Here is a 20,583-nt window from a genome sequence, read left to right on the forward strand (position 1 = left end):
AGAAGGAGGACATGTCAGAGGAACTGTTTTTGAAGGTAGCGTCATCAGAACAGATGCGACGGAGGTGAAGGAACTGAGAGAATGGGATGGAGTCCTTACAGGAAGCGGGGTGTGAGGAGCTGTAGTCGAGGTAGCTGTGGGAGTCGGTAGGCTTGTAATGGATATTGGTGGACAGTCTATCATCAGAAATTGAGACAGAGAGGTCAAGGAAGGGAAGGGAAGTGTCAGAGATGGACCATGTGAAAATGATGGAGGGGTGGAGATTGGAAGCAAAATTAATAAATTTTTCCAGGTCCCGATGAAAGCATGAAGCAGCACCGAAGTAATCATCGATGTACCGGAGAAAGAGTTGTGGGAGGGGGCCGGAGTCGGACTGGAACAAGGAATGTTCCACATACCCCATAAAGAGACAGGCATAGCTGGGGCCCATGCGGGTACCCATAGCCACACCTTTTATTTGGAGGAAGTGAGAGGAGTTAAAGGAGAAATTGTTCAGTGTGAGAACAAGTTCAGCCAGATGGAGGAGAGTAGTGGTGGATGGGGATTGTTCGGGCCTCTGTTCAAGGAAGAAGCTAAGGGCCCTCAGACCATCCTGGTGGGGGATGGAGGTGTAGAGGGATTGGACGTCCATGGTGAAGAGGAAGCGGTTGGGGCCAGGGAACTGGAAATTGTTGATGTGACGTAAGGTGTCAGAGGAATCACGGATGTAGGTGGGAAGGGACTGGACAAGGGGAGAGAGAAGGGAGTCAAGATAACGAGAAATGAGTTCTGTGGGGCAGGAACAGGCTGACACGATCGGTCTTCCAGGACAGTTCTGTTTGTGGATTTTGGGTAGGAGGTAGAAGCAGGCCGTCCGAGGTTGGGCGACTATCAGGTTGGAAGCTGTGGGAGGAAGATCTCCAGAGGAGATGAGGTTAGTGACAGTCCTGGAAACAATGGCTTGATGTTCAGTGGTGGGGTCATGGTCCAGGGAGAGGTAGGAGGAAGTGTCTGCGAGTTGACGCTCAGCCTCCGCGAGGTAGAGGTCAGTGCGCCAGACAACAACAGCACCACCCTTGTCAGCGGGTTTGATGACAATGTTGGGGTTGGACCTGAGAGAATGGAGTGCAGTAAGTTTAGAGAGAGACAGATTAGAATGGGTGAGAGGAGCTGAGAAATTGAGACGGCTAATGTCACGCCGACAGTTCTCAATGAAAAGATCAAGAGATGGTAAGGATCCAGAGGGAGGGGTCCAGGTGGAGGGAGAATATTAGAGGTGGGTAAAAGGATCCGTTGAACGGGGAGAGGACTCCTGACCAAAGAAGTGAGCACGGAGACGAAGACGGTGGAAGAAGAGTTCAGCATCGTGCCGAGCCCGAAATTCATTGAGATGAGGGCGTAAGGGTATGAAACTAAGTCCTTTGCTGAGCACTGAACGTTCAGCATCAGAGAGGGGAAGGTCAGGGGGTATAGTGAATACACAGCTGGGGCTGGGATTGGAAGATGGGGTGGCGATGGAGGGACAAGCAGGGGTGGAGGGTCCCAGATGGGTGTTGGTGTCGATGAGTTGTTGGAGCTTGCGTTCCTTAGCACTTGAGAGAAAGAGAAAAAGTTTCTTGTTGAGGCATCGGATGAGGCGAAGAATAAAATGAAACTGGGGGCATGCGCAGCTTTGAAAAAGGGTGCGGCGGTGCTGCTGGAGGGAGAGGTCAAGTGTGTTCATATGGCGGCGCATGGCACTGAGTGTGGATCTCAGAATGCGACGGTATTCTTTTTACTTTTAGCAATGTTTTGAGCACCAAATTCGAAACATAGCCACAAATATCAAATGTGCATCACTTGATTATTGATGTTATATCTTGGCCCTCTGGAACTGAGCTTACCTCACAAAGGGGGCGATCCGATGGCAGAGGTATTACCCAGCATTCTCCGCGGGACAGACTGTGCCTTGTCCTCACTGCAGGCAGATCTGCACAGGCGCAGTACCGGGCTGTGTCCCGAGCATGCGCAGTGTGGGTGCTGGAGTTCGACGGAGGCGCCAGGAGGTCGTGTCGCATTCGCAACGAGTGAAAGAAACAGCCGAGTGCAGGAGAGGAATGGAGCGGTCTGCCAATGGGTTGATGGGCGGGGATACTTCATAAACACCTAGTGCAGATCTTGAAGTCCTGGTAAGAAACTACTGTTCCCGTATTTGCACCAAGAGGTCCGGCAGTTGTTCACTCGGCATCAGGCCGGGCTTTCGGGCCGCCATCTTTATCGGGGGCAATGTGCATCAGGTCGCATGCGCAACCATCCCTGTCCCTGTCAGCAGGAGAGAATGTTCCTTTTACAGGGGAGCAGAAGGGGAGGATTTACACACAGCAAACGCGAAGCATTGCATCAATGTTCAGTCAATTCAACTGGACCTGAATATCATCGACCTTTGAATGTGCAAAGAAGCAAGTTTATCTGTTCAGTCTGTGGGAAAAGATTTCAGGTGAAAAGATTTTCACATCCGTCTTCACCCAAGAGAATGAGGATGAAGGTATCAAATTTGGGGAGAGAGACTGTGAGGTTCTTGAGCAAATAAATATAGGAAGTGACAAGGTGTTGGAGATGTTGGCAGCCTTATAAGTGGACAAATCTCCAGGTCTGGATGATTTGTGTCCCACACTGCTGAGGGAGGCAAGGGAGGAGATCGCAGGGGCTCTTACCCAAATTTTTAATTCCTCTCTGGCCACGGGGGAGTTGCCAGAATATAAACACCTGCCCGGCTGTAAGGATGGGTAAAATCAGCAGAACGAAGCCCCAGCTGTCAGAATGAACATGGTTCCGTCCTGGATGTGATTAACAGCAGCAATAACAGCAGAATCTGAGCACCTCCATCACTTGTCAACTCACTGGTTAGCTGGCAGCAGGTTGGCTGATTGTTTAAATCCCTTCCTGCACATGGAGCAGGTCAATGGCCTCTCCCCAGCACACACACTGGTTTGTCAGCAGATGGGATGACTGAGTGAATCCCTTCCCACACATAGAACAGGTCAACGGCCTCTCCCCAGTACACACACATTGGTGTGTACAGAGATTGGATGACCGAGTGAATCCTTTCCCACACAGAGCAGATGAATGGCCTCTCTCCTGTGTGACTACATTGATGGGTTTCCAGCTCAGATTGTTAACTGAATCCCCTCCTACGTTCCATGTTTGAAGTCTGATGATATTCAGGTCCTGAGGACTCGAGGGACTCAGATTTTTATGTGATGTTTGGTCTGAGTTTCCCACCTGCAAATCATCTCTTTCTAATCGGCTGTGAAATGAATTTAAAGCAAGTAAAGGGAGTGAGAGATAATTCACAAATATATGAAGAAAAGCTGTAAAATTCAGCTGAATGAAGCTAGTAATTTGTGGGGCAAGAACAGAGAGTGAACAGGGCTTCACGGTCCCAGTGACCAGGAGAGCAAATCGTTGACTCATTGATTTTATCCTCATTCTGCCCACAGGAGCTGAAGAACTGAACACAGCTAGAGTAGAGGGAGGGAGAAAACTGGGAGTGGAGTAAGGAATTGATGGAGATGATGCAATGGGTTTGGATTTGAGCACAGGGAGGAGGGAGAGTGTGTGGGATGGAGATTTACAGCTTTGGGGCAACAAGAGAGGAAAAAATGTTCCATAGAAACTGGAATTGATTGTTCTGAATTTCTGTCCTGCACTTACAGAGATGAATTTTGTCAACTCCTGTTACAGAGTATTAGAAGGGGAGGAGTTCCAGACAGGAAAGTCAAACCAACATGTGATATTCGCTCAATTTATCAGGACCTGAATATCATCAGCTTTCGAATGTAGAAAGAGAAATGTTTGTCTGTTCTGTTTGTGGGAAAAGATTTCAAACATCAGTGTGACTGGAAAAGCACTGAGACAGACACACACCCATGTGAGAGTGTTCCAGTGAACTGACTGTGGGAAGATCTTTAAGCAGTCACACAGTCTGAAAAAAAATCACCCCATTCACAGTGGGGAGAAACCATACACATGTTCTGTGTGTGGACTGATCTTCAACTGATCGTCCAACCTGGAGAAACACAAGGACTCTGGCACCATGGAGAAACTATGGGAATGTGGGGACTGTGGGAAGGGATTGAATTACCCAAAGCTGGAAACTCATCGATGCAGTCACACTGAGGAGAGACCATTCACCTGCACTGTGCGTGGGAAGAGCTTCACTCAGTCGTCCCACCTCACTGAGCACCAACGTGTACACAGTGATCAAAGACCTTTTAAATGTTCTGACTGTGAGAAGAGCTTTAAAAACAAGAAGAATCTGGTGGCACACTAGCTTGTTCACACTGGGGAGAGGCCATTCCTCTGCTCTGAGTGTGGAAAGAGATTCACACACCTTCTGATACACCAGCAAGTTCACATTGGAGAGAGGCTGTTCACCTGCTACACATGTGGGAAGGAATTCACTCAGTCATCCCACCTTCTGAGACATTAGCGAATTCACACTGGGGAGAGACCGTTCACCTGCTCCGTGTGTGGAAAGGGATTTGCCTAGCCATCCGACCTTCTGGTACACAAGCAAATTCACACTGGGGAGAGGCCGTTCACCTACTCCGTGTGTAGGAACAGCTTTGCTCAATCATCCCACCTGCTGAGACACCAGCGAGTTCACACTGGGGAGAAGACATTCACCTGCTCGGAATGTGAGAAGGGATACATTCAGCAATCCGACCTTGTGAGACACCAGCAAATTCACAAGTGACTGCAGGAGTTGGAGTCTTATTGCTGCTGTTACTCACATCCAGGACTGAACATGTGAGTTATACTGACGTTTAAGAAATGTGTGTTCCAGGTTCAAAGCTTAGGAGGCTCCTTTACGACTGGGTTTAGAGTCAGGAAGAACAACGGTGAATGCTGGAAATGTGGGACTGGTGTAAAACTGTGATTTGTTCCTGAAAGTGAAATGGCAGGTTTAAGTTTCCAGCCTGAAAATTTGGTAAATAAATGTTGGCATGACATTCCTGAGTTTACCAATGATTGGTAATAACAACATCATGTTGCATTTATATAGAACCTTTAACAATGTCCCAAGATGCTTTAGATTTTTTATTATTCCTTCATATGATGTGGGCATCACTGGCAGGGCCAGCATTTATTGCCCATCCCTGATTGCCCTTGAACATAGTAGCTTGCATTTCAGAGGACAGTTAAGAGTCAACCACATTGCTGTGGGTCAGAAATCACAAGTAGGCCAGACCAGGTAAGGAGGTAGATCGCCTTCCCTAAAGGACAACAATCGATGATAGATTCATGGTCACTAGCTTTTCAATTCCAGATTTATTCCACCATATGCCGTTGTGGGATTTGAACCCGGGACCCCAGATCATTTGCTTGGGCCTCTGGATTTCTAGTCCAGTGAATTAACCACCACGCCACCATCTCCGCATGATCAGGTGATCAAAAACTTGGTCAAAGAGATAGATTTTAAGGAGGCGAGAGGTTTAGGGAGAGAAATCCAGAGCTCGGTACCTTGGCAGCTGAAAGCACAGCCACCAATGGTGGAGTGAAGTAGGTGGGAGTGTGGGGAATGGGTCAGAATTGGAGGGGCGCAGGGAGCTTGAAGGATCATAGGGCTGGAGGAGGTTCCAGAAAATGTCTGTCATGGAGAGAGTGGCTGCCTCCATGGAGCTTCAAGCACGGCTCTGAACTGGGTCTATGCAGGTCATGACCACGGCCGTGCAGGAGATGTCTGCTGCCTTAAACAGGATGACAGACACTGTATCTGTGACCTTACAACACCAAACTGGTCTGCAGCAGAGTGGGAGGAATGATGTGACTCTGGTCCAGGAGAGGGATGATGGACAAAGGAGACACGGAAGTGGAAACACCGATCAAAGTGTTCCCAGTTCTCACCCATTACTCCCGAACCCCCAGGCAGTACCCAACATGCTGCCCCCATCTCCCAACATGCTGTCCCGTCTCCCACCAGCTGAATCTGCCCCTGCACAGATACAGGTGGACCAGTCTTTGCCGGGACCCTGAGGGGCTCTGACACCCAGAAGACGGAGACCACAAGCCTCTCGGCAGTGAGAGTAGGGATGTAAGCAGCCTGTCTCCCTCTGCTGAAACCACACAGGATGCACCATGTAGAAGCAATAGGAAGAGTCTGGGCTGGAAATTGTAATTCACCAAGGGTGTGCACAGGGGCGTTTGACAAAATATTGATTCCCTTTTTAAATAATGACACAGAAAATGTATTGATTGGAACCACTTCCAGCTCTTGTCCATTCTGACATCCCGAGGGCCAGCTCACCCTCTCGCCGGGTTCATGCTGAATGTCAATCCGGGCTGGGAGCCATTGGTTGGATGTGCAATGGGTGGATGAAGGAATGTTCAGTGAACAGGGAGGGGGAGGGGGGGTTGGTGCTGCTGGTGGGAAGTCTTCATTCTGAAGCAGTCCCACCTGAAACAGTGACCATTCATTTATCACTTTGAAATGATTGAGCTGCTGTGCATTTCCCCATTTTTGTTCTTTTAGTTTTCCAGGATTTATAGATATGTTTTCTTTTTATTAAAATGTTGCTGTTGTAACACTGAAATCCAGAGGATTTTAAATCTGTTAAAGTCAATCCCCATCGAGTGCACAGGAGGACTCAACTGGTCCTAACTTCCTATGGTATCAATAAACAAAGATCTTACAAGCTGTTCATACGGGGAATTGCTTTTCTATGAGACCAGGGATGGTCAAACTATGTCCCAAAGTTCAGATTTGGGCCTTGAGGCCTGGGCTATAAGGCCCACATACATGGAGCACCATTACCCGATGTCCCTCATCCCCGATTTTAATCTCTCCACCATTGGTGGCCGTGCCTTCAGCTGCCTGGACCCTAAGCTTTGGAATTTCCACCCTAAACCTCTCCACATTTCTACTTCACTTTCCTCCTTTAGGACACTCCTTATAACCGATCTCTTTGACCAAGCTTTTGGTTATCTGACCTAATATGTCCTTATGCTCCTGTGAAACGCCTTGGGACATTTTATTATGTTAAAAGCTCAATATAAATATAAGTTGTTGTTGTATCTCAGTCAGACCTGATTACTTACCGAGTGAGTGAGTCTGTATCAATGTAACTCAGATAGACACAGTTTGTGTCATAGTTCAGTGAGATCTGATCACTTACTGAGTGACTGAGTCTGTGTAAATATAACTCAGATAGACACAGCTTGTGTAGTTCAGTGAGATCTGATCACTTACCGAGTGAGTGAGTCTGTAGAAATGTGACTCAAATAAACACAGCTTGTTGGAACAGACCTGGGAAGAAGGAAGCTCTGACTGAACTAACCACTGGACACTATTGGAAAAGATGATTCTTTCCAAACATTGAAAATTACTAATAAAGTCATTAAAGATGATTTCTTGTTGTGAGCTGTATTATCTGGTAGAATTAGAGTGAATGAGTGGGATTGACCCACAGCCTGAGTCAGGAGAGAGCAGCTCCTCCCAGCTGGACAACAGTAGAGAGGTGATGGAGCAGAATGGACAACCTTGTCAAAGGCTGCAGACAAGTTGAGAAGGGAGAGTTTATCTTTCTCACAGTCACATAGGATGTCATCTGTGACTCTGTTTCAGCACTGTGACAGGGGCAGAAACCTGATTGGAGGGATTCAAACATGGATTTCCAGGAAAGGTGGGCATGAAAAGAACAAAGAAAAGTACAGCACAGGAACAGGCCCTTCGGCCCTCCAAGCCTGCGCCGATCATATTGCCCGTCAACCAAAACATTTTGCACTTCCGGGGTCCGTATCCCTCTATTCCCATCCTATTCATGTATTTGTCAAGCTGCCTCTTAAACACCACTATTGTACCTGCTTCCACCACCTCCTCTGGCAGCGAATTCCAGATACTCACTACCCTCTGCGTAAAAAACTTGCCCCGCACATCTCCTTTATAGTTTTCTCCTCTCACCTTAAATCTATGTCCCCTAGTAATTGACTCTTCCACCCTGGGAAAAAGCTTCTGACTATCTACTCTGTCCATGCCACTCATAATTTTGTAAACGTCTATCAAGTGCCCCTCAATCTCTGTCGCTCTAGTGAGAACAATCCGAGTTTCTCCAACCTCTCCTCATAGCTAATAACCTCCAGACCAGGCACCATCCTGGTAAACCGCCTCTGCACCCTCTCCAACGCCTCCATATCCTTCTGGTAATGTGGTGACCAGAATTGCATGCAGTATTCCAAGTGTGGCCTAACCAAGGTTCTATACAGCTGCAGCATAACTTCCCAGCTTTTATACTCAATACCCCTGCCAATAAAGGCAAGGATGCCATATGCCTTCCTGACTACCTTATCCACCTGCGTTACCACTTTCAGTGACCTGTGGACCTGTACACCCAGATCCGTCTGCCCGTCGATGGATTTGGGACTTTGGTTCAAGGACATTGGAGAAGAAAGAGAGACTGCAGGTGGGTCAGTGAAAGGACGGGGGAGTTTTTTGTTTGTTTTGAGGAGGGGCTGATGGCAAATTTGAAGGCGAGAGGGACAGTACCTGAGAGAGAGAACCATTAATAAATTCAGTGAACATGGGGAAGTTGGCTGATCAGCAGTTTAGTGGGAATAGGGTCGATAGAGCAGGAGGTGGGATTCATGGAGAAGATGAGCCCTGAGGGTGCAGGAGAGGAGATGGGAGAGAAACTAAAGAAAGACGTGAGTTCAGGTCTCGGGCAAGGATTAAAATTAGAGGCAGGTCAGCCTGGTGGGTTAGTGGAAGGAGAGAAGCAGCAGAGGCAGCTGATCAGATTGTCTCAATCTTAGTGACAAAGAAGCTCCATGAACTCCTCACACTTGTTGTTGGACAAACATACAAATTAGGAGCAGGAGTGAGGCCACTTGGCCCCTCAAGCCTACTCCACCATTCAATAAGATCATGGCTGATCTGATTGTAACCTCATCTCCACTTTCCCACCTACCCTAATAACCTTTTACTCTCTTGTTTACCAAGAATCAATCTACCTATGCCTTAAAAATATTCAAAGACTCTGTTTCCACTGCCTTTTGAGGAAGAGAGTTCCAAAAGACTCACTTTTTCTCTTTATAATCTCTCCATCTCTGTCTTCAATGGGCGACCCCTTATTTTTAAACTGTGACCCCTAGTTCTAGATTCTCCCACAAGAGGAAACATCCTCTCCACAACGACCCTGTCAAGACTCTTCAGGATCTTATATGTTTCCATCAAGTTGCCTCTTACTCTTCTAAACTCCAGAAGATACAATCCTAGCCAGTCCAACCTTTCCTTTTGCAGGATAGGAGAGGGAGAGGATTTGCAGACAGAAATCTCAAACAAAAAATGTTGACAAGACCTTACAGCAGGGGTTCCCAAACTGTGGGTCATGATCCCTGGTGAGGTTGCGCGCTGAGGAGTTGCTGTCATGTCCTCTGGGGCAGCAATAGCAGCTGTGGAGTGGAGACACAGCTGGGACAGTCATGCCATCGGGTTCGAGGCTCCATTACGAGTGTTTCTTTTCTTGTGATTATTCACGTGTCCAGAGAATGAGGTCTGAGGCCCCAACACTGCCTCCATCGTAAAGACCATTGAAAAAAATGACTGCTCCACACCCCCCTTCCCAGCTTTCACAACTCAACCTCCTGCATTCTCACAACTCTTAACCGTCCCCTGCCCCTCCCTAGCTCCCACAACTCTTACACCTCCCCCCACCCCAGGCTCACTCTGGGCTCTGTGCTTTGTCTGTGGACAAGGCTTCAACTGATTGTCTAATCATCCAACCTGGAAAGGCCAAAGGAAACCTGCCTGAGGGGAGGTCGCAGGGAAACTAGAGAAAGTTGTGAGTTCAGGCCCAGGACAGGAGAATGTAAGAGACAGTTTGTCCCAGTGGGCTATTGGAAGGGAGGGAAGCAGCAGAGGCAGCTGATCGGACTGTCTCAATGTTAGTGACTGAAAAGTTCCTCGAGCTCCTCACACTTGTTGTTGGAGGTGAGAATTGAGGAGATAGGGGAGTGGGAGAGCCCTCCAAAATAAACTAACTTGTGTTAGAAACATTTAAAAGACTCAACACATTGCGTGTTTTACACAAAGCTGATTTATTTGACTTTTATCCATAATATGGGAATCAAAGGTGGGAATCAAAGGTTATCAGGGTTAGATGGGAATGTGGAAATCGAAACACAAGAAGATCAGCCATGATCTTATTGAATGACGGAGCAGGTTCGAGGGGCCGAATGGTCTACTCCTGTTCCTATTTCTTATGTTCTATAACTGGGCTGGAATTCATTAACATCAGCAGAAACAGACCCCAATGAACATGGTTCAATCGCAAAATTCCATCACTCTAGTTACTTGTGAACTCGCCGGTGTCTCAGCAGCGTGGATGACTGAGTGAATCCCTTTCCACATTCAGAGCAGGTGAATGGCCTCTCCCCATTGTGAACCCGCCAGTGTGTCAGGTTGGATGACTGAGTGAAACCCTTCCCACACTCAGAGCAAGTGCACAACTTCTCCCCATTGTGAACTCGCTGATGTTTCAGCAGGGCAGATGACTGAGTGAATCTCTTCCCACACTCAGAGCAGGTGAATGGCCGCTCACCAGTGTGACTGCGCTGGTGTGTCAGCAGGTGAGATGAACACGTGAATCCCTTCCCACACTTGGAGCAGGTGAATGGCCTCTCCCCAGTGTGAACTAGATGGTGTGTCAGCAGGTGGGATGACTGAATAAATCCCTTCCCACACTCGGAGCAAGTGAACGGTCTCTCTCCAGCGTGAATGCGCTGATGTACAGTGAGTTCGAATGATTGCCTGAACGCTGACCCACAGTGAGAGCACCTGAATGGTCTCTCATCAGTGTGAACACGTTGATGGCGCATTACTTCCCCAGAACTCTTATAATACTTCCCACAGTCTGGGCATTTAAAAGGTCTCTCCCCAGTGTGAACTCGCTGATGCTTCAGAAGGATGGTTGACCGAGTGAATCTCTTCCCACACTCAGAGCAGGTGAATGGTCTCTCCCCAGTGTGAACTCGCTGGTGTGTCAGCAGGGTAGATGAACAAGTGAATCCCTTCCCACAGTCGGGACAGGTGAACGGCCTCTCCCCGGTGTGACTGCGCCGATGAATTTCCAGCTCAGACGGGTAATTAAATTCTTTCCCACAGTCCCCACATTTCCAACGATTCACCCGGTCGTGACTGCACTTGTGTTTCGAAAGGCCAGATGATTGGCTGAATCTTCGTCCACACACAGAACACGTGTACAGTTTCTCCTCACTATGAACGGTGCTTTTTCCTTCCATGTTCAAAATCCAATGGTATTCAGGTCCTGATGACTTGAGTGTCTCTGTCGGGCTTTGATCTGATGTTGGTTTGAGATTCCCGCTTCCAAATCCTCCCTTTCCGATATCCTGTAAAATGAATTTAAAACAAGAAAAAGTGACCATCAAAGTATTGGATTGTCCTAAAAATCCAACAGGTTCACTAATGTCCTTCAGGGAAGGGAACCTGCCACCCAGTCTGGGCCTACACAAGCCTCTGACCTTTATGGTAGGAGAGAGTGAGAGACAGAGAGAGAGAAAGTTGGAAGAGGTGAAAAGGAGATGGACTTCATCCATCTGCACCTCAAGCAGAATTTTAACAGAATTTCCCAAACCAACAAACTCCACCAACCAGAAAAACAAGGGCAGCTGGTACATGGGAAAACCATCATGTCCAATACAGACAACACTGAGTTCACACTGGGCAGAGACCGTTCACCTTCTCCGTGTGTGAGAAGTGATTTAATTGATCATCTGAACTGCTGAAACACCAGCCGGTTCACCAGTGACTGCAGGGCTTGGACTCTACTGGATTAATCACATCCAGGACTGAACCGTGTTCATTCGGACAGATGGGTTTCATTTCTATTAATATTAAAAATCCTTATAACTGGAATAGAATTTAATATTCAGAATTTAATATTCTGATGATCAGTTTGCTTGACTTTGCAATCTTTACTCTTCAAATAAAGAACCTTTCTTCAGGCTGTTCCCAAGATTTTGAACCATGAAACCAAACAGTGATTTACTTGTATTTCTTGCAATTTAGTTTCTGTATTCAGTGCTGACCATGTGGTCTGCTCTACATTGGGAAGATCAAACACAGATTGGGTGATCACTTTGTGGAACAACCTCCGCTCAGTCTGTGAGCTTGACCCTGAGTTTCCAGTCACTTGTCATTTTAATTCTCTGCCCCACTCCCACTCTGACCTTTCTGTCCTTGGCCTCCTGAACTGTTCCAATGGGAGCTCGAGGAACAGCAGCTCATCTTTCAATCTGGCACTTAACAACCTTCCAGACTCAATATCGGATTCAGCAGTTTCTACACTGACAGAGGGTTGTCAGGATCTGGAACTCTCAACCTGAAAAGGTGCCAGACTGAGAGAGCAGTTAGGAAAATATATGGGATTTTGGGCTTCATTATTAGAGACATTGAGTACAAAAGTAGGGAAAATATGCTGAACCTTTATAAAGCTCTGGTTTGGTCAGAAGAAGATTCTTGTGTCCATTCTGTTCACCAAACCTTAAGGAGGATATGAGGTTCAATGAGAGGATGCACGGTAAATTTACCAGAATGGTTCCAGGGAAAATGGAATTTAGCTACAAGGTTAGTTTGGAGAAGCTGGGTTTCTCCTTGGACCAAGGAGCTGAGGGGAGATTTGATAGAGGTGCACAAGATTTTGACAGATTTAGATGAAATGTCCAAGGGAAAAGCTGTTTCCATTAGGTGACGGTACAAGGATTAGGGAGCAGATTTAAGGTTTTGGCAAGGGATACAAGAGAGATGTCGGGGAGAATATTTTTTCACAGTGAGTGGGAATACTCAGCACTCGCTACCAATGAGGGTGGTGGAAGCAGAGTTCATCAATGATTTTAGAAAGGAACCGAGACACACACTTGAGGGAAATAAATGTGTCGGGTTTAAGTATAGAGAAGGGAAAATGAGGCTGACTGGATTGCTCTGTAGAGAGCCAACATACACTTGATGGGAGGAATGGCCTTTCTGTGCTGTAATAACTGATTATGTAACTCATCCTAATTTAACCCTTGGAGTCCGGGTTCAGGTAAGGTAAATAAAACAGAAAATGCTGGAACTGGAGAACAGTCATATTGGATTCGAAACGTTAACTCTGTTTTTCTCACCACGTATGCCGGCAGACCTGCCGAGTTTTTCGAGAATTTCTATTTTCATTCCAAACTTAGCATCCCCAGTGTTTTGCTTTTATGTCATTAAGGTAAATCTGCACTTCCTCCAAGGCCTACACAGCATGTCCTTTTAAGCTGTGGTGTGCAGAACTCTCACACAGTTCTCCAGGTGTGATCTGACCAGGATTTTGAATATCTCGGTGCTATTCCAATCACACTGATACCTGAAATCTTTTCCCATTTAATCCCCTGTAAAAGGAGTTTCCAAAATCCATCCCTGTCAGTCCAGGATAGAAATTCATAACAAAAACAGAATTACCTGGAAAAACTCAGCAGGTCTGGCAGCATCGGTGGAGAAGAAATCAGTTAACGTTTCGAGTCTTCATGACCCTTCGGCAGGTAATTCAGTTTTTGTTTTGGATTTCCAGCATCCGCAGTAGCTTTTAGCTAGAAATTCACAACATTCTCTCCTCCTGACAGGGATGACCGCGCATGCGCACTTCTGCACTTTCCTGCCGTCAAGATGGCGGCCGTTACCTCGGGGCTGTTATCGGAAGCCCCGCAGCTATTGCTGCGTTTGGTCAAAACGCGGAATCTCTAGATTCGTATTCGGATCCTGAGACGTACAAAAGATACTTGTGAAGCCTTTCAGTCCACCCACTGGCTCTATTCCTCTCCTGCCCGGGGTCAACTCTCTTCCCGTCGATGCCACTGCACCGCCTGCATCCTGCTCCAGCACCCGCACTGCGCACGCTCCACTCAGTGCCCTGCAGCGCGCCTGCGCGAGGCAGGATAAGGCCCCGCCCCTAATTCACTCCCATTGGTTGGAGGACAAGCTGTTCTCACTAGGTCCTCCAGCCACGTCCCCTCTCTCCCTATTGGTCCGGAATCTCTATCTGTCTCTTCTGGCTTCTCTTCGGCATCCACCTGAACCAAAGGCCAATTGGGAAAAGGTGGTTATTTCTGTTTATTTAAAATTACTAATAGAGACATGAAAGATAATTTGCTGTTTTGACCCAAAGTATTTAGTGGAATTAGAGTGAAGGAGTGGAATTGATCCACAGTCTGAGTCACCAGTTTAAGGACAGGAGGAGCGAGAATCTGGAGAGGAGAAAAGAATAAGTAGGAAACTGGACACTGAATCTGGAACAATGAGCAGAGAGGGAGAGGTGTGTGCGGGACAGAGATTTATAGATTTGGGGGAATGAAAGAGGAAACTAGAATTTTCTGTTCTGAATTTCTATCCTGTGTTTACAATGATAACTCTGGTAAACTCCTTTTACAGGGGGAAAAGAACTGAGACATTCACACACCCAAGTGGTTGTTCCAGTGAACTGGCTGTGGAAAGAGCTTTAACCAGTTACACAGCCTGAAAAACATCACCATTCGCAGCAGGAAGAAACTGTACAGGTGTTGTGTGAGGACGAAGCTTCAACTGATCGTCCAACCTGGTGATACACAAGGACACCAAGACCGCTGAGAAACCATGGAAATGTGGGGACTGTGGGAAGGGATTCATTTCCCCATCAAAGCTGGAAACTCATCGACGCAGTCACACTGGGGAGAAACCATTCGCCTGCTCTCTATGTGGGAAGGGATTCACTCAGTTATCCAGTATGTTGACACACCAGCGAGTTCACACCGGGGAACAACCGTTCAGGTGTTGTGTGTGCGGGAAGGCATTTGCTTACTCATCTGACCTGCTGGCGCATGAGCAAGTTCACACTGGGAAGAGTCCATTCACCTGTTCTGTCTGTGGGAAGGGGTTCACTCAGTCATCCCATCTTACTGAACATCAGCTTGTACACAGTGATCAGAGACCTTTTAAATGTCCTGACTGTGAGAAGAGCTTTAAAAACAAGAAGTATCTGCGAACATACCAGCGACTTCACAGTGGGGAGTGGCCATTCAACTGCTCCAAGTGTGGAATGGGATTCACTCGTTGTCTCACCTTCAGGCACACATGCGAGTTCACATTGGGGAGAAGCCGTTCACCTTCTCTGGGTGTGGGAAGGGTTCACTCAGTCATCTGACTTAATGACACGCCAGCGAATTCACGCTGGGGAGAGGCCGTTCACTTGCTCCACATGTGGGAAGGGATTCACTCAGTCATACCATCTTCTGAAACATCAGCAAATTCACGCTGGGGAGAGGCCGTTCCCCTGCTCTGTGTGTGGGAAGGGATTCACTCAGTCATCCCACCTGGTGAGACACTAGCGAGTTCACAACTGACAGCAGGAGTTGGATTCTGTTATTGCTGTTGTTAGTTACATCCAGGACTGAACTTGCAGGTTAATCCTGAGGTGTGTAAGAAATGTGGCCCAGCCACACTCTTCCAATGTTCAGAGCACCTAGACACAGAACAGAAGGCTCCTTTGCAACTGTGTTTAGAGTCAGGAAGAACAACGGTGAATACTGGAAACGTGCTGTCAAATCAGAGATTGGTGTAAAACTGTGATCTGTTCCTGACTGAATGTGAAACAGGTTTAAGTTTCAAGCCTGAAAATGATGGTAATTATGATACGAGCATTTAAAATGTTTTGTGTGACACTCCTGATTCTACCAATGTAAAGCAATGACATCATCAAGTTGTGTTTATATATGGAACCTTTAACCACCCTCTCACCTTCCACTGACTTCAATGTAATGGAAACTGATGGTTGGAATCTGTCAGCATTTGAAAGATATTTAAAAATGATTCGAGGGTTTCTTACAGTTGGGATCTTTCTCTGTTCTGTCCGCTTGAGATGTTAGATAACAGACTTTCTCCTGTGAATATTGAGCTGGAGTATTGGGCTGTGATGTGTTTCCTTGTTCATCTTGTTGACTCTAAATGTTGAATCTTGTGGTTTCAGACACCAGATAATCAAGCTCACAACAACATATTGTCTTTCCTGACTTTATTAACAGCACTGCAATCATACAGACAGAGTAATTCCTTACATGGTTCCGGTCCTCAATGAAGTACTTATAAATGTCATCATTAATATACTTCAGAGCCTGTAATATAGAAATGGTGTATTGGTCTGTAATTTTAATATAATTTTAATTCAATATTCCTTCTTTTAATATCATGTTCACCACTTCCCTGTTACCTGCTGAATTTTTCTATTTTTATCATTACATGATTGTCACATTTTCATGTTTTTAACTTGATTATTTAGTCTATATTTTAAATTTTATGAACTTTTTTGATGTAAGTTACAATTCAGCCTTTGAGCTGTGAATATACTTTTTGAATAAAATACCATTATATTCAAAAAACGTAGATACCCGATCCAGAGAAAAAGATAATACAGTGGATTCAGAGCTCCCTTCTCCCCAGCTCTGATCTAAAAAGCTGCAGCTACACTCAAGATATTTATATTTAACTTGTTCACTACATCCGTGATCTGGCCCTGCTCAAACCATAACCGCAAGGGTATCTGTGCATTGTTCTGAGTGTGAGCACAAGGCTGTGTCACTATCACACACAGATACCGTTTCCTTGGTTCATACAAAGACCAGCTCTTTATGCATCCCCTTTCTACATAATTGCAGCATACATGAGTGAGGATGTGAGGCTCATTAATATACATCCACATTTCATAACAGCAAAGGTTCCACTGGGACAAAGGTTCAGTCATTTTCCATCACAGGCAAAATACAGAGAAGTACAGGAGCACATTGAAAGTTTAACAGAGTCTCATCAGCCTGCAGGCTCCTGTTAAATACAGAGTAGTACAGGAGGACGCTGACAGTCTAACAGAGTCCCAACAGCCTGCAGGCTCCACTCCAATACATTTACTGAGTGGATTTCAATCTAAACCAGGTTTACAGATGTGATGCTCCAGTCACACATTGGTCGCCACATTACCAGAAGGATATGGAGGCATTGGAGAGGGTGCAGAGGAGGTTTACCAGGATCCTTCCTGGTCTGGAGGTTATTAGCTATGAGGAGAGGTTGGAGAAACTCGGATTGTTCTCACTAGAGCGACAGAGATTGAGGGGCGACTTGATAGAAGTTTACAAAATTATGAGTGGCATGGACAGAGTAGATAGTCAGAAGCTTTTTCCCAGGTGGAAGAGTCAATTACTAGGGGACATAGATTTAAGGTGAGAGGAGAAAACTATAGAGGAGATGTGCGGGGCAAGTTTTTTACGCAGAGGGTAGTGAGTGTCTGGAATTCGCTGCCAGAGGAGGTGGTGGAAGCAGGTACGATAGTGGTGTTTAAGAGGCAGCTTGACAAATACATGAATAGGATGGGAATAGAGCGATACGGACCCCGGAAGTGCAAAATGTTTTAGTTAATGGGCAATATGATCGGTGCAGGCTTGGAGGGCCGAAGGGCCTGTTCCTGTGCTGTACTTTTCTTTGTTCTTGAGATGCTGTGGTACACACACTAAGTCCAGTAGCTGAACTGATTAACAGACTGAGTTTGGGTTTCCTGATCCAGTGTATGTTACTGATACCTTCCCTGGATCTCAAGGCTAAGAGAGAAACTCTGGAAGGTATGGGGAGCTGGGACTTGTCCATGAGAGTAACTGAAGGTCTGAGAACTGAAATAATCTAAAGTTAGAAAGGAGAAAAGGTTCAGTTCTGGACGTGATTCTTAGCAGCAACAACTGATTCTAACTTTGTTGGTAACATGTGAAGCCGCTTATGTTTCAGCAGGCTGTAAGACTGAGTAAATTGCTTCTCACACACACAGCAGGTGAACGGTTTTGCCCCAGTGTGAACTCGCTGGTGTCTCAGCAGGCGGGATGAATCAATGAATCCCTTCCCACACTCGGAGCAGGTGAACAGCCTCTTCCCGCTGTGAGTGCGTTGGTGCCTCAGCAGGCCGGACGAATGAGCGAATCCCTTCCCACACTCGGAGCAGAGGAACGGCCTCTCCCCAGTGTGGGTGCGTTGGTGTTTCAGCAGGTCATTGCTTCTTTTAAAGCTCTTCCTGCATTCAGAACATTGAAAAGGTCTCTTATCAGAGTGAATGCGTTGGTGTTCAGTGTAGTAGGACAACTGAGCGAATCTCTTGCCACAAATGGAGCAGGTGAACGGCCTCTCCTCAGTGTGAGTCCATCGGTGTCTCTGGAGGCTGGATGACTCAGTGAAACCCTTCCCACACACAGGGCAGGTGAACGCCCTCTCCCCGGTGTGAACAGTCCGATGTCTCAGCAGGTGTTGTAAACAAGTAAATCTCTTCTTGCACACGGGGCAAAGGTACGGCCTCTCCCCGGTGTGAACACGCTCGTGTATCACAAGGTGGGACGAACGAGGGAAACTCTTCCCACACATGGAACAGAGGAACGGCCTCTCTCCGGTGTGAACTCGTTGGTGCTTCAGAAGATAGCAGGATCGAGTGAATCCCTTCTCACACACCGAGCAGGTGAATGGCCTCTCCCCAGTGTGCACCCACTGGTGCTTCAGCAGGTCAGCTGGCTGAACGAATCCCTTCCTACACGCGGAGGAGGTGAACAGCCTCTCTCCAGTGTGAATACTCTCATGTGTCAAAAGGTGTGAAAATCGAGTGAATGTCTTCCCACACACAGAGCAGAGGAAAGGCCTGTCCCCGGTGTGAACACGCTTGTGTGTCAGAAGGTGAATTGAATGAGTGAATCTCTTCCCACACACTGAGCAGGGGAATGGCCTCTCCCCAGTGTGAATGCGCTAGTGTCTCAGCAAATTAATGCTTCTTTTGAAGGTCTTCTCACATTCAGTACATTTAAAAGGTCTCTTTTCTGAGTGAACCAATTGGTGCTCAGTGTAGTGGGAGGACTGAGCGAATCTCTTCCCACACTGGGAGCAGCTGAATGGCCTGTCCTTGGTGTGAACTCGCTGGTGCTCAGTGAGATGCACTGACTCACTGAACGACTCCCCACAGTGGGAGCAACTGAACGGCCTCTCGTGTATGTGAAGGAGCTGGTGCTCCGCGAGGCGGGAGGACAGCCTGAACCTCTTCCCGCAGTGGGAGCAGCTGAACGGTCTCTTGTCAGTGTGAACTCGCTGCTGTTGGACCAGTTCCTCAGAGATTTCAAAGCTTTTCTCAGAGTCAGAGTATTGAAGAGGATCCTCATCAATGTGATCGAGCTGGTGTGCCAGCAGGTTGGATGAACACATGAATTTCTTCCCACACACGCAGCAGGTGAATGGTCTCTCGCTATTGTGAGTTCGCTGTCGTGTCAGCATGTTTACCAGCTGTATCAATCCCTTCACACAGGAGGAGCAGGTGAACAGCCTTTCACCAGTTTCCAGCTGAGGCAGTCAATTAAATCCCTTCAGATGTACAAATCTTCAGATTCCAATGAACCGATTGACCCTGTCAGACGTGAGGTTTGGTTTGCTTTTCCTGACTGCAAATCCTCCTCCTCTATTATCATGTAAAATAAGTTACAAAGATTTACATAGAATACACATGATACAAACAGGCCATTCCGTCTATCCAGTTTGTACTGGAGTTTCTAGTCCACATAAGTCTCCCCCATTCTGCCAACCCCATCTCAGGCTTTCAGCTCATCTTTCTAATCCCTTTTCTCCCATGTTCTCGTCTAGTTTCCTTTTAAAAGTATCTGTTATTTTTCTCGACCACATCCAGTAGTAGTGAGTTCCACATTTTCATAGCTGTCTGAGGAAACATATATCTCCTGCGTTCTTCTTGGATTTATTCATATCTATTGTGTATTCATGGCCCCCAGTATTGGTTAGACCTGCAAGTGGAAACATTCTGTCCACGTCTACCTGCCCAACCCAATCAGAATTTTAAAGACCTATATCAGAGATGACAAACATATCTCTCGATTTGAGTTTGCTGTGTGTAAATCTTTCCCATCTAACCCCCGGAAAGGGAGTTTGCAAAATCCATCCCTGTCAGTCCAGGATAGGAATTTACGACATTCTCTCAGGTAAGCAAGTAATTAGGAAAGCTAACAGAATGTTATTGTTTATTGTGAGGGAAATCAAATACAAAAGTAGGGAGGTTATGCTTCAGTTATACAGGACACTCGTGAGAGTTCTGGAGTAGTGTACAGTATTGGTCTACTTATTTGAGGAAGGATATAAATGCATTAGAAGCAGTTTTCAGAGAAGGTTTACCAGATTAATACCAAGAATGGGCAGATTGTCTTAAGAGGAAAGGTTGGACAGGCGAGGCTTGTGTCCACTGAAGTTTAGGAGAGTAAGAGGCGACTTGATTGAAACCTTTAAGATCCTGAGGGGAGGGTCTGATGAAGGGTCATATGGACTCGATCATCAACTGTATCCCCTCCGCAGATGCTGTCAGACCTGCTGAGTATTTCCAGGTTTTTTCATTTTTGTTCAAGATCCTCAGGGGCCTTGACAGGGTGGATGTGGAGAGGATGTTTCCTCTTGTCGGAGAATCTAGAACTAGGGGCCACTGATGAGGAGTTTTTTTTCTCTCAGAGGGTTGTGAGTCTTTGGAGCTCTCTTCCTCAAAAGGCGGTGGAAGC

General features: G+C 46.7%; 3 protein-coding genes and 1 long non-coding RNA gene across 4 annotated transcripts in view; 2 read left to right on the forward strand and 2 right to left on the reverse strand.

Annotated features, from left to right (window-relative positions):
* Positions 1 to 20,583, reverse strand: part of LOC144697205 (uncharacterized) — a 306,206-nt gene that overhangs the window by 163,913 nt on the left and 121,710 nt on the right. The gene's annotated exons all lie outside the window — the stretch shown is intronic.
* Positions 6,289 to 7,368, forward strand: LOC144697610 (uncharacterized). Its single transcript, XR_013580405.1, has 2 exons — positions 6,289 to 7,151; positions 7,230 to 7,368. It is a non-coding gene; the product is annotated as an uncharacterized LOC144697610 (long non-coding RNA).
* On the reverse strand, positions 10,037 to 19,489 carry LOC144697409 (uncharacterized). The gene is given in 5 exon segments (XM_078569386.1): positions 10,037 to 10,384; positions 10,466 to 10,765; positions 10,931 to 11,053; positions 18,009 to 18,056; positions 18,141 to 19,489. Coding segments are annotated over 5 exon segments (1,716 nt in total). The 5' UTR covers positions 19,307 to 19,489; the 3' UTR covers positions 10,037 to 10,305.
* Positions 13,936 to 16,620, forward strand: LOC144697313 (uncharacterized). Its single transcript, XM_078569290.1, has 2 exons — positions 13,936 to 14,093; positions 14,426 to 16,620. The coding sequence occupies exon 2, from the start codon at positions 14,757 to 14,759 to the stop codon at positions 15,171 to 15,173; it is 417 nt and encodes a 138-aa protein (XP_078425416.1). The 5' UTR covers positions 13,936 to 14,093; positions 14,426 to 14,756; the 3' UTR covers positions 15,174 to 16,620.

Source organism: Cetorhinus maximus, chromosome 23 (assembly GCF_964194155.1).
Source record: "Cetorhinus maximus chromosome 23, sCetMax3.hap1.1, whole genome shotgun sequence".
NCBI lineage: Eukaryota > Metazoa > Chordata > Chondrichthyes > Lamniformes > Cetorhinidae > Cetorhinus > Cetorhinus maximus.

What these genes read in the sequence shown, in the direction of transcription:
- LOC144697313 (XM_078569290.1), top strand. Translation starts at nt 14,757, where the DNA reads ATGTTGACACACCAGCGAGTTCACACCGGGGAACAACCGTTCAGGTGT.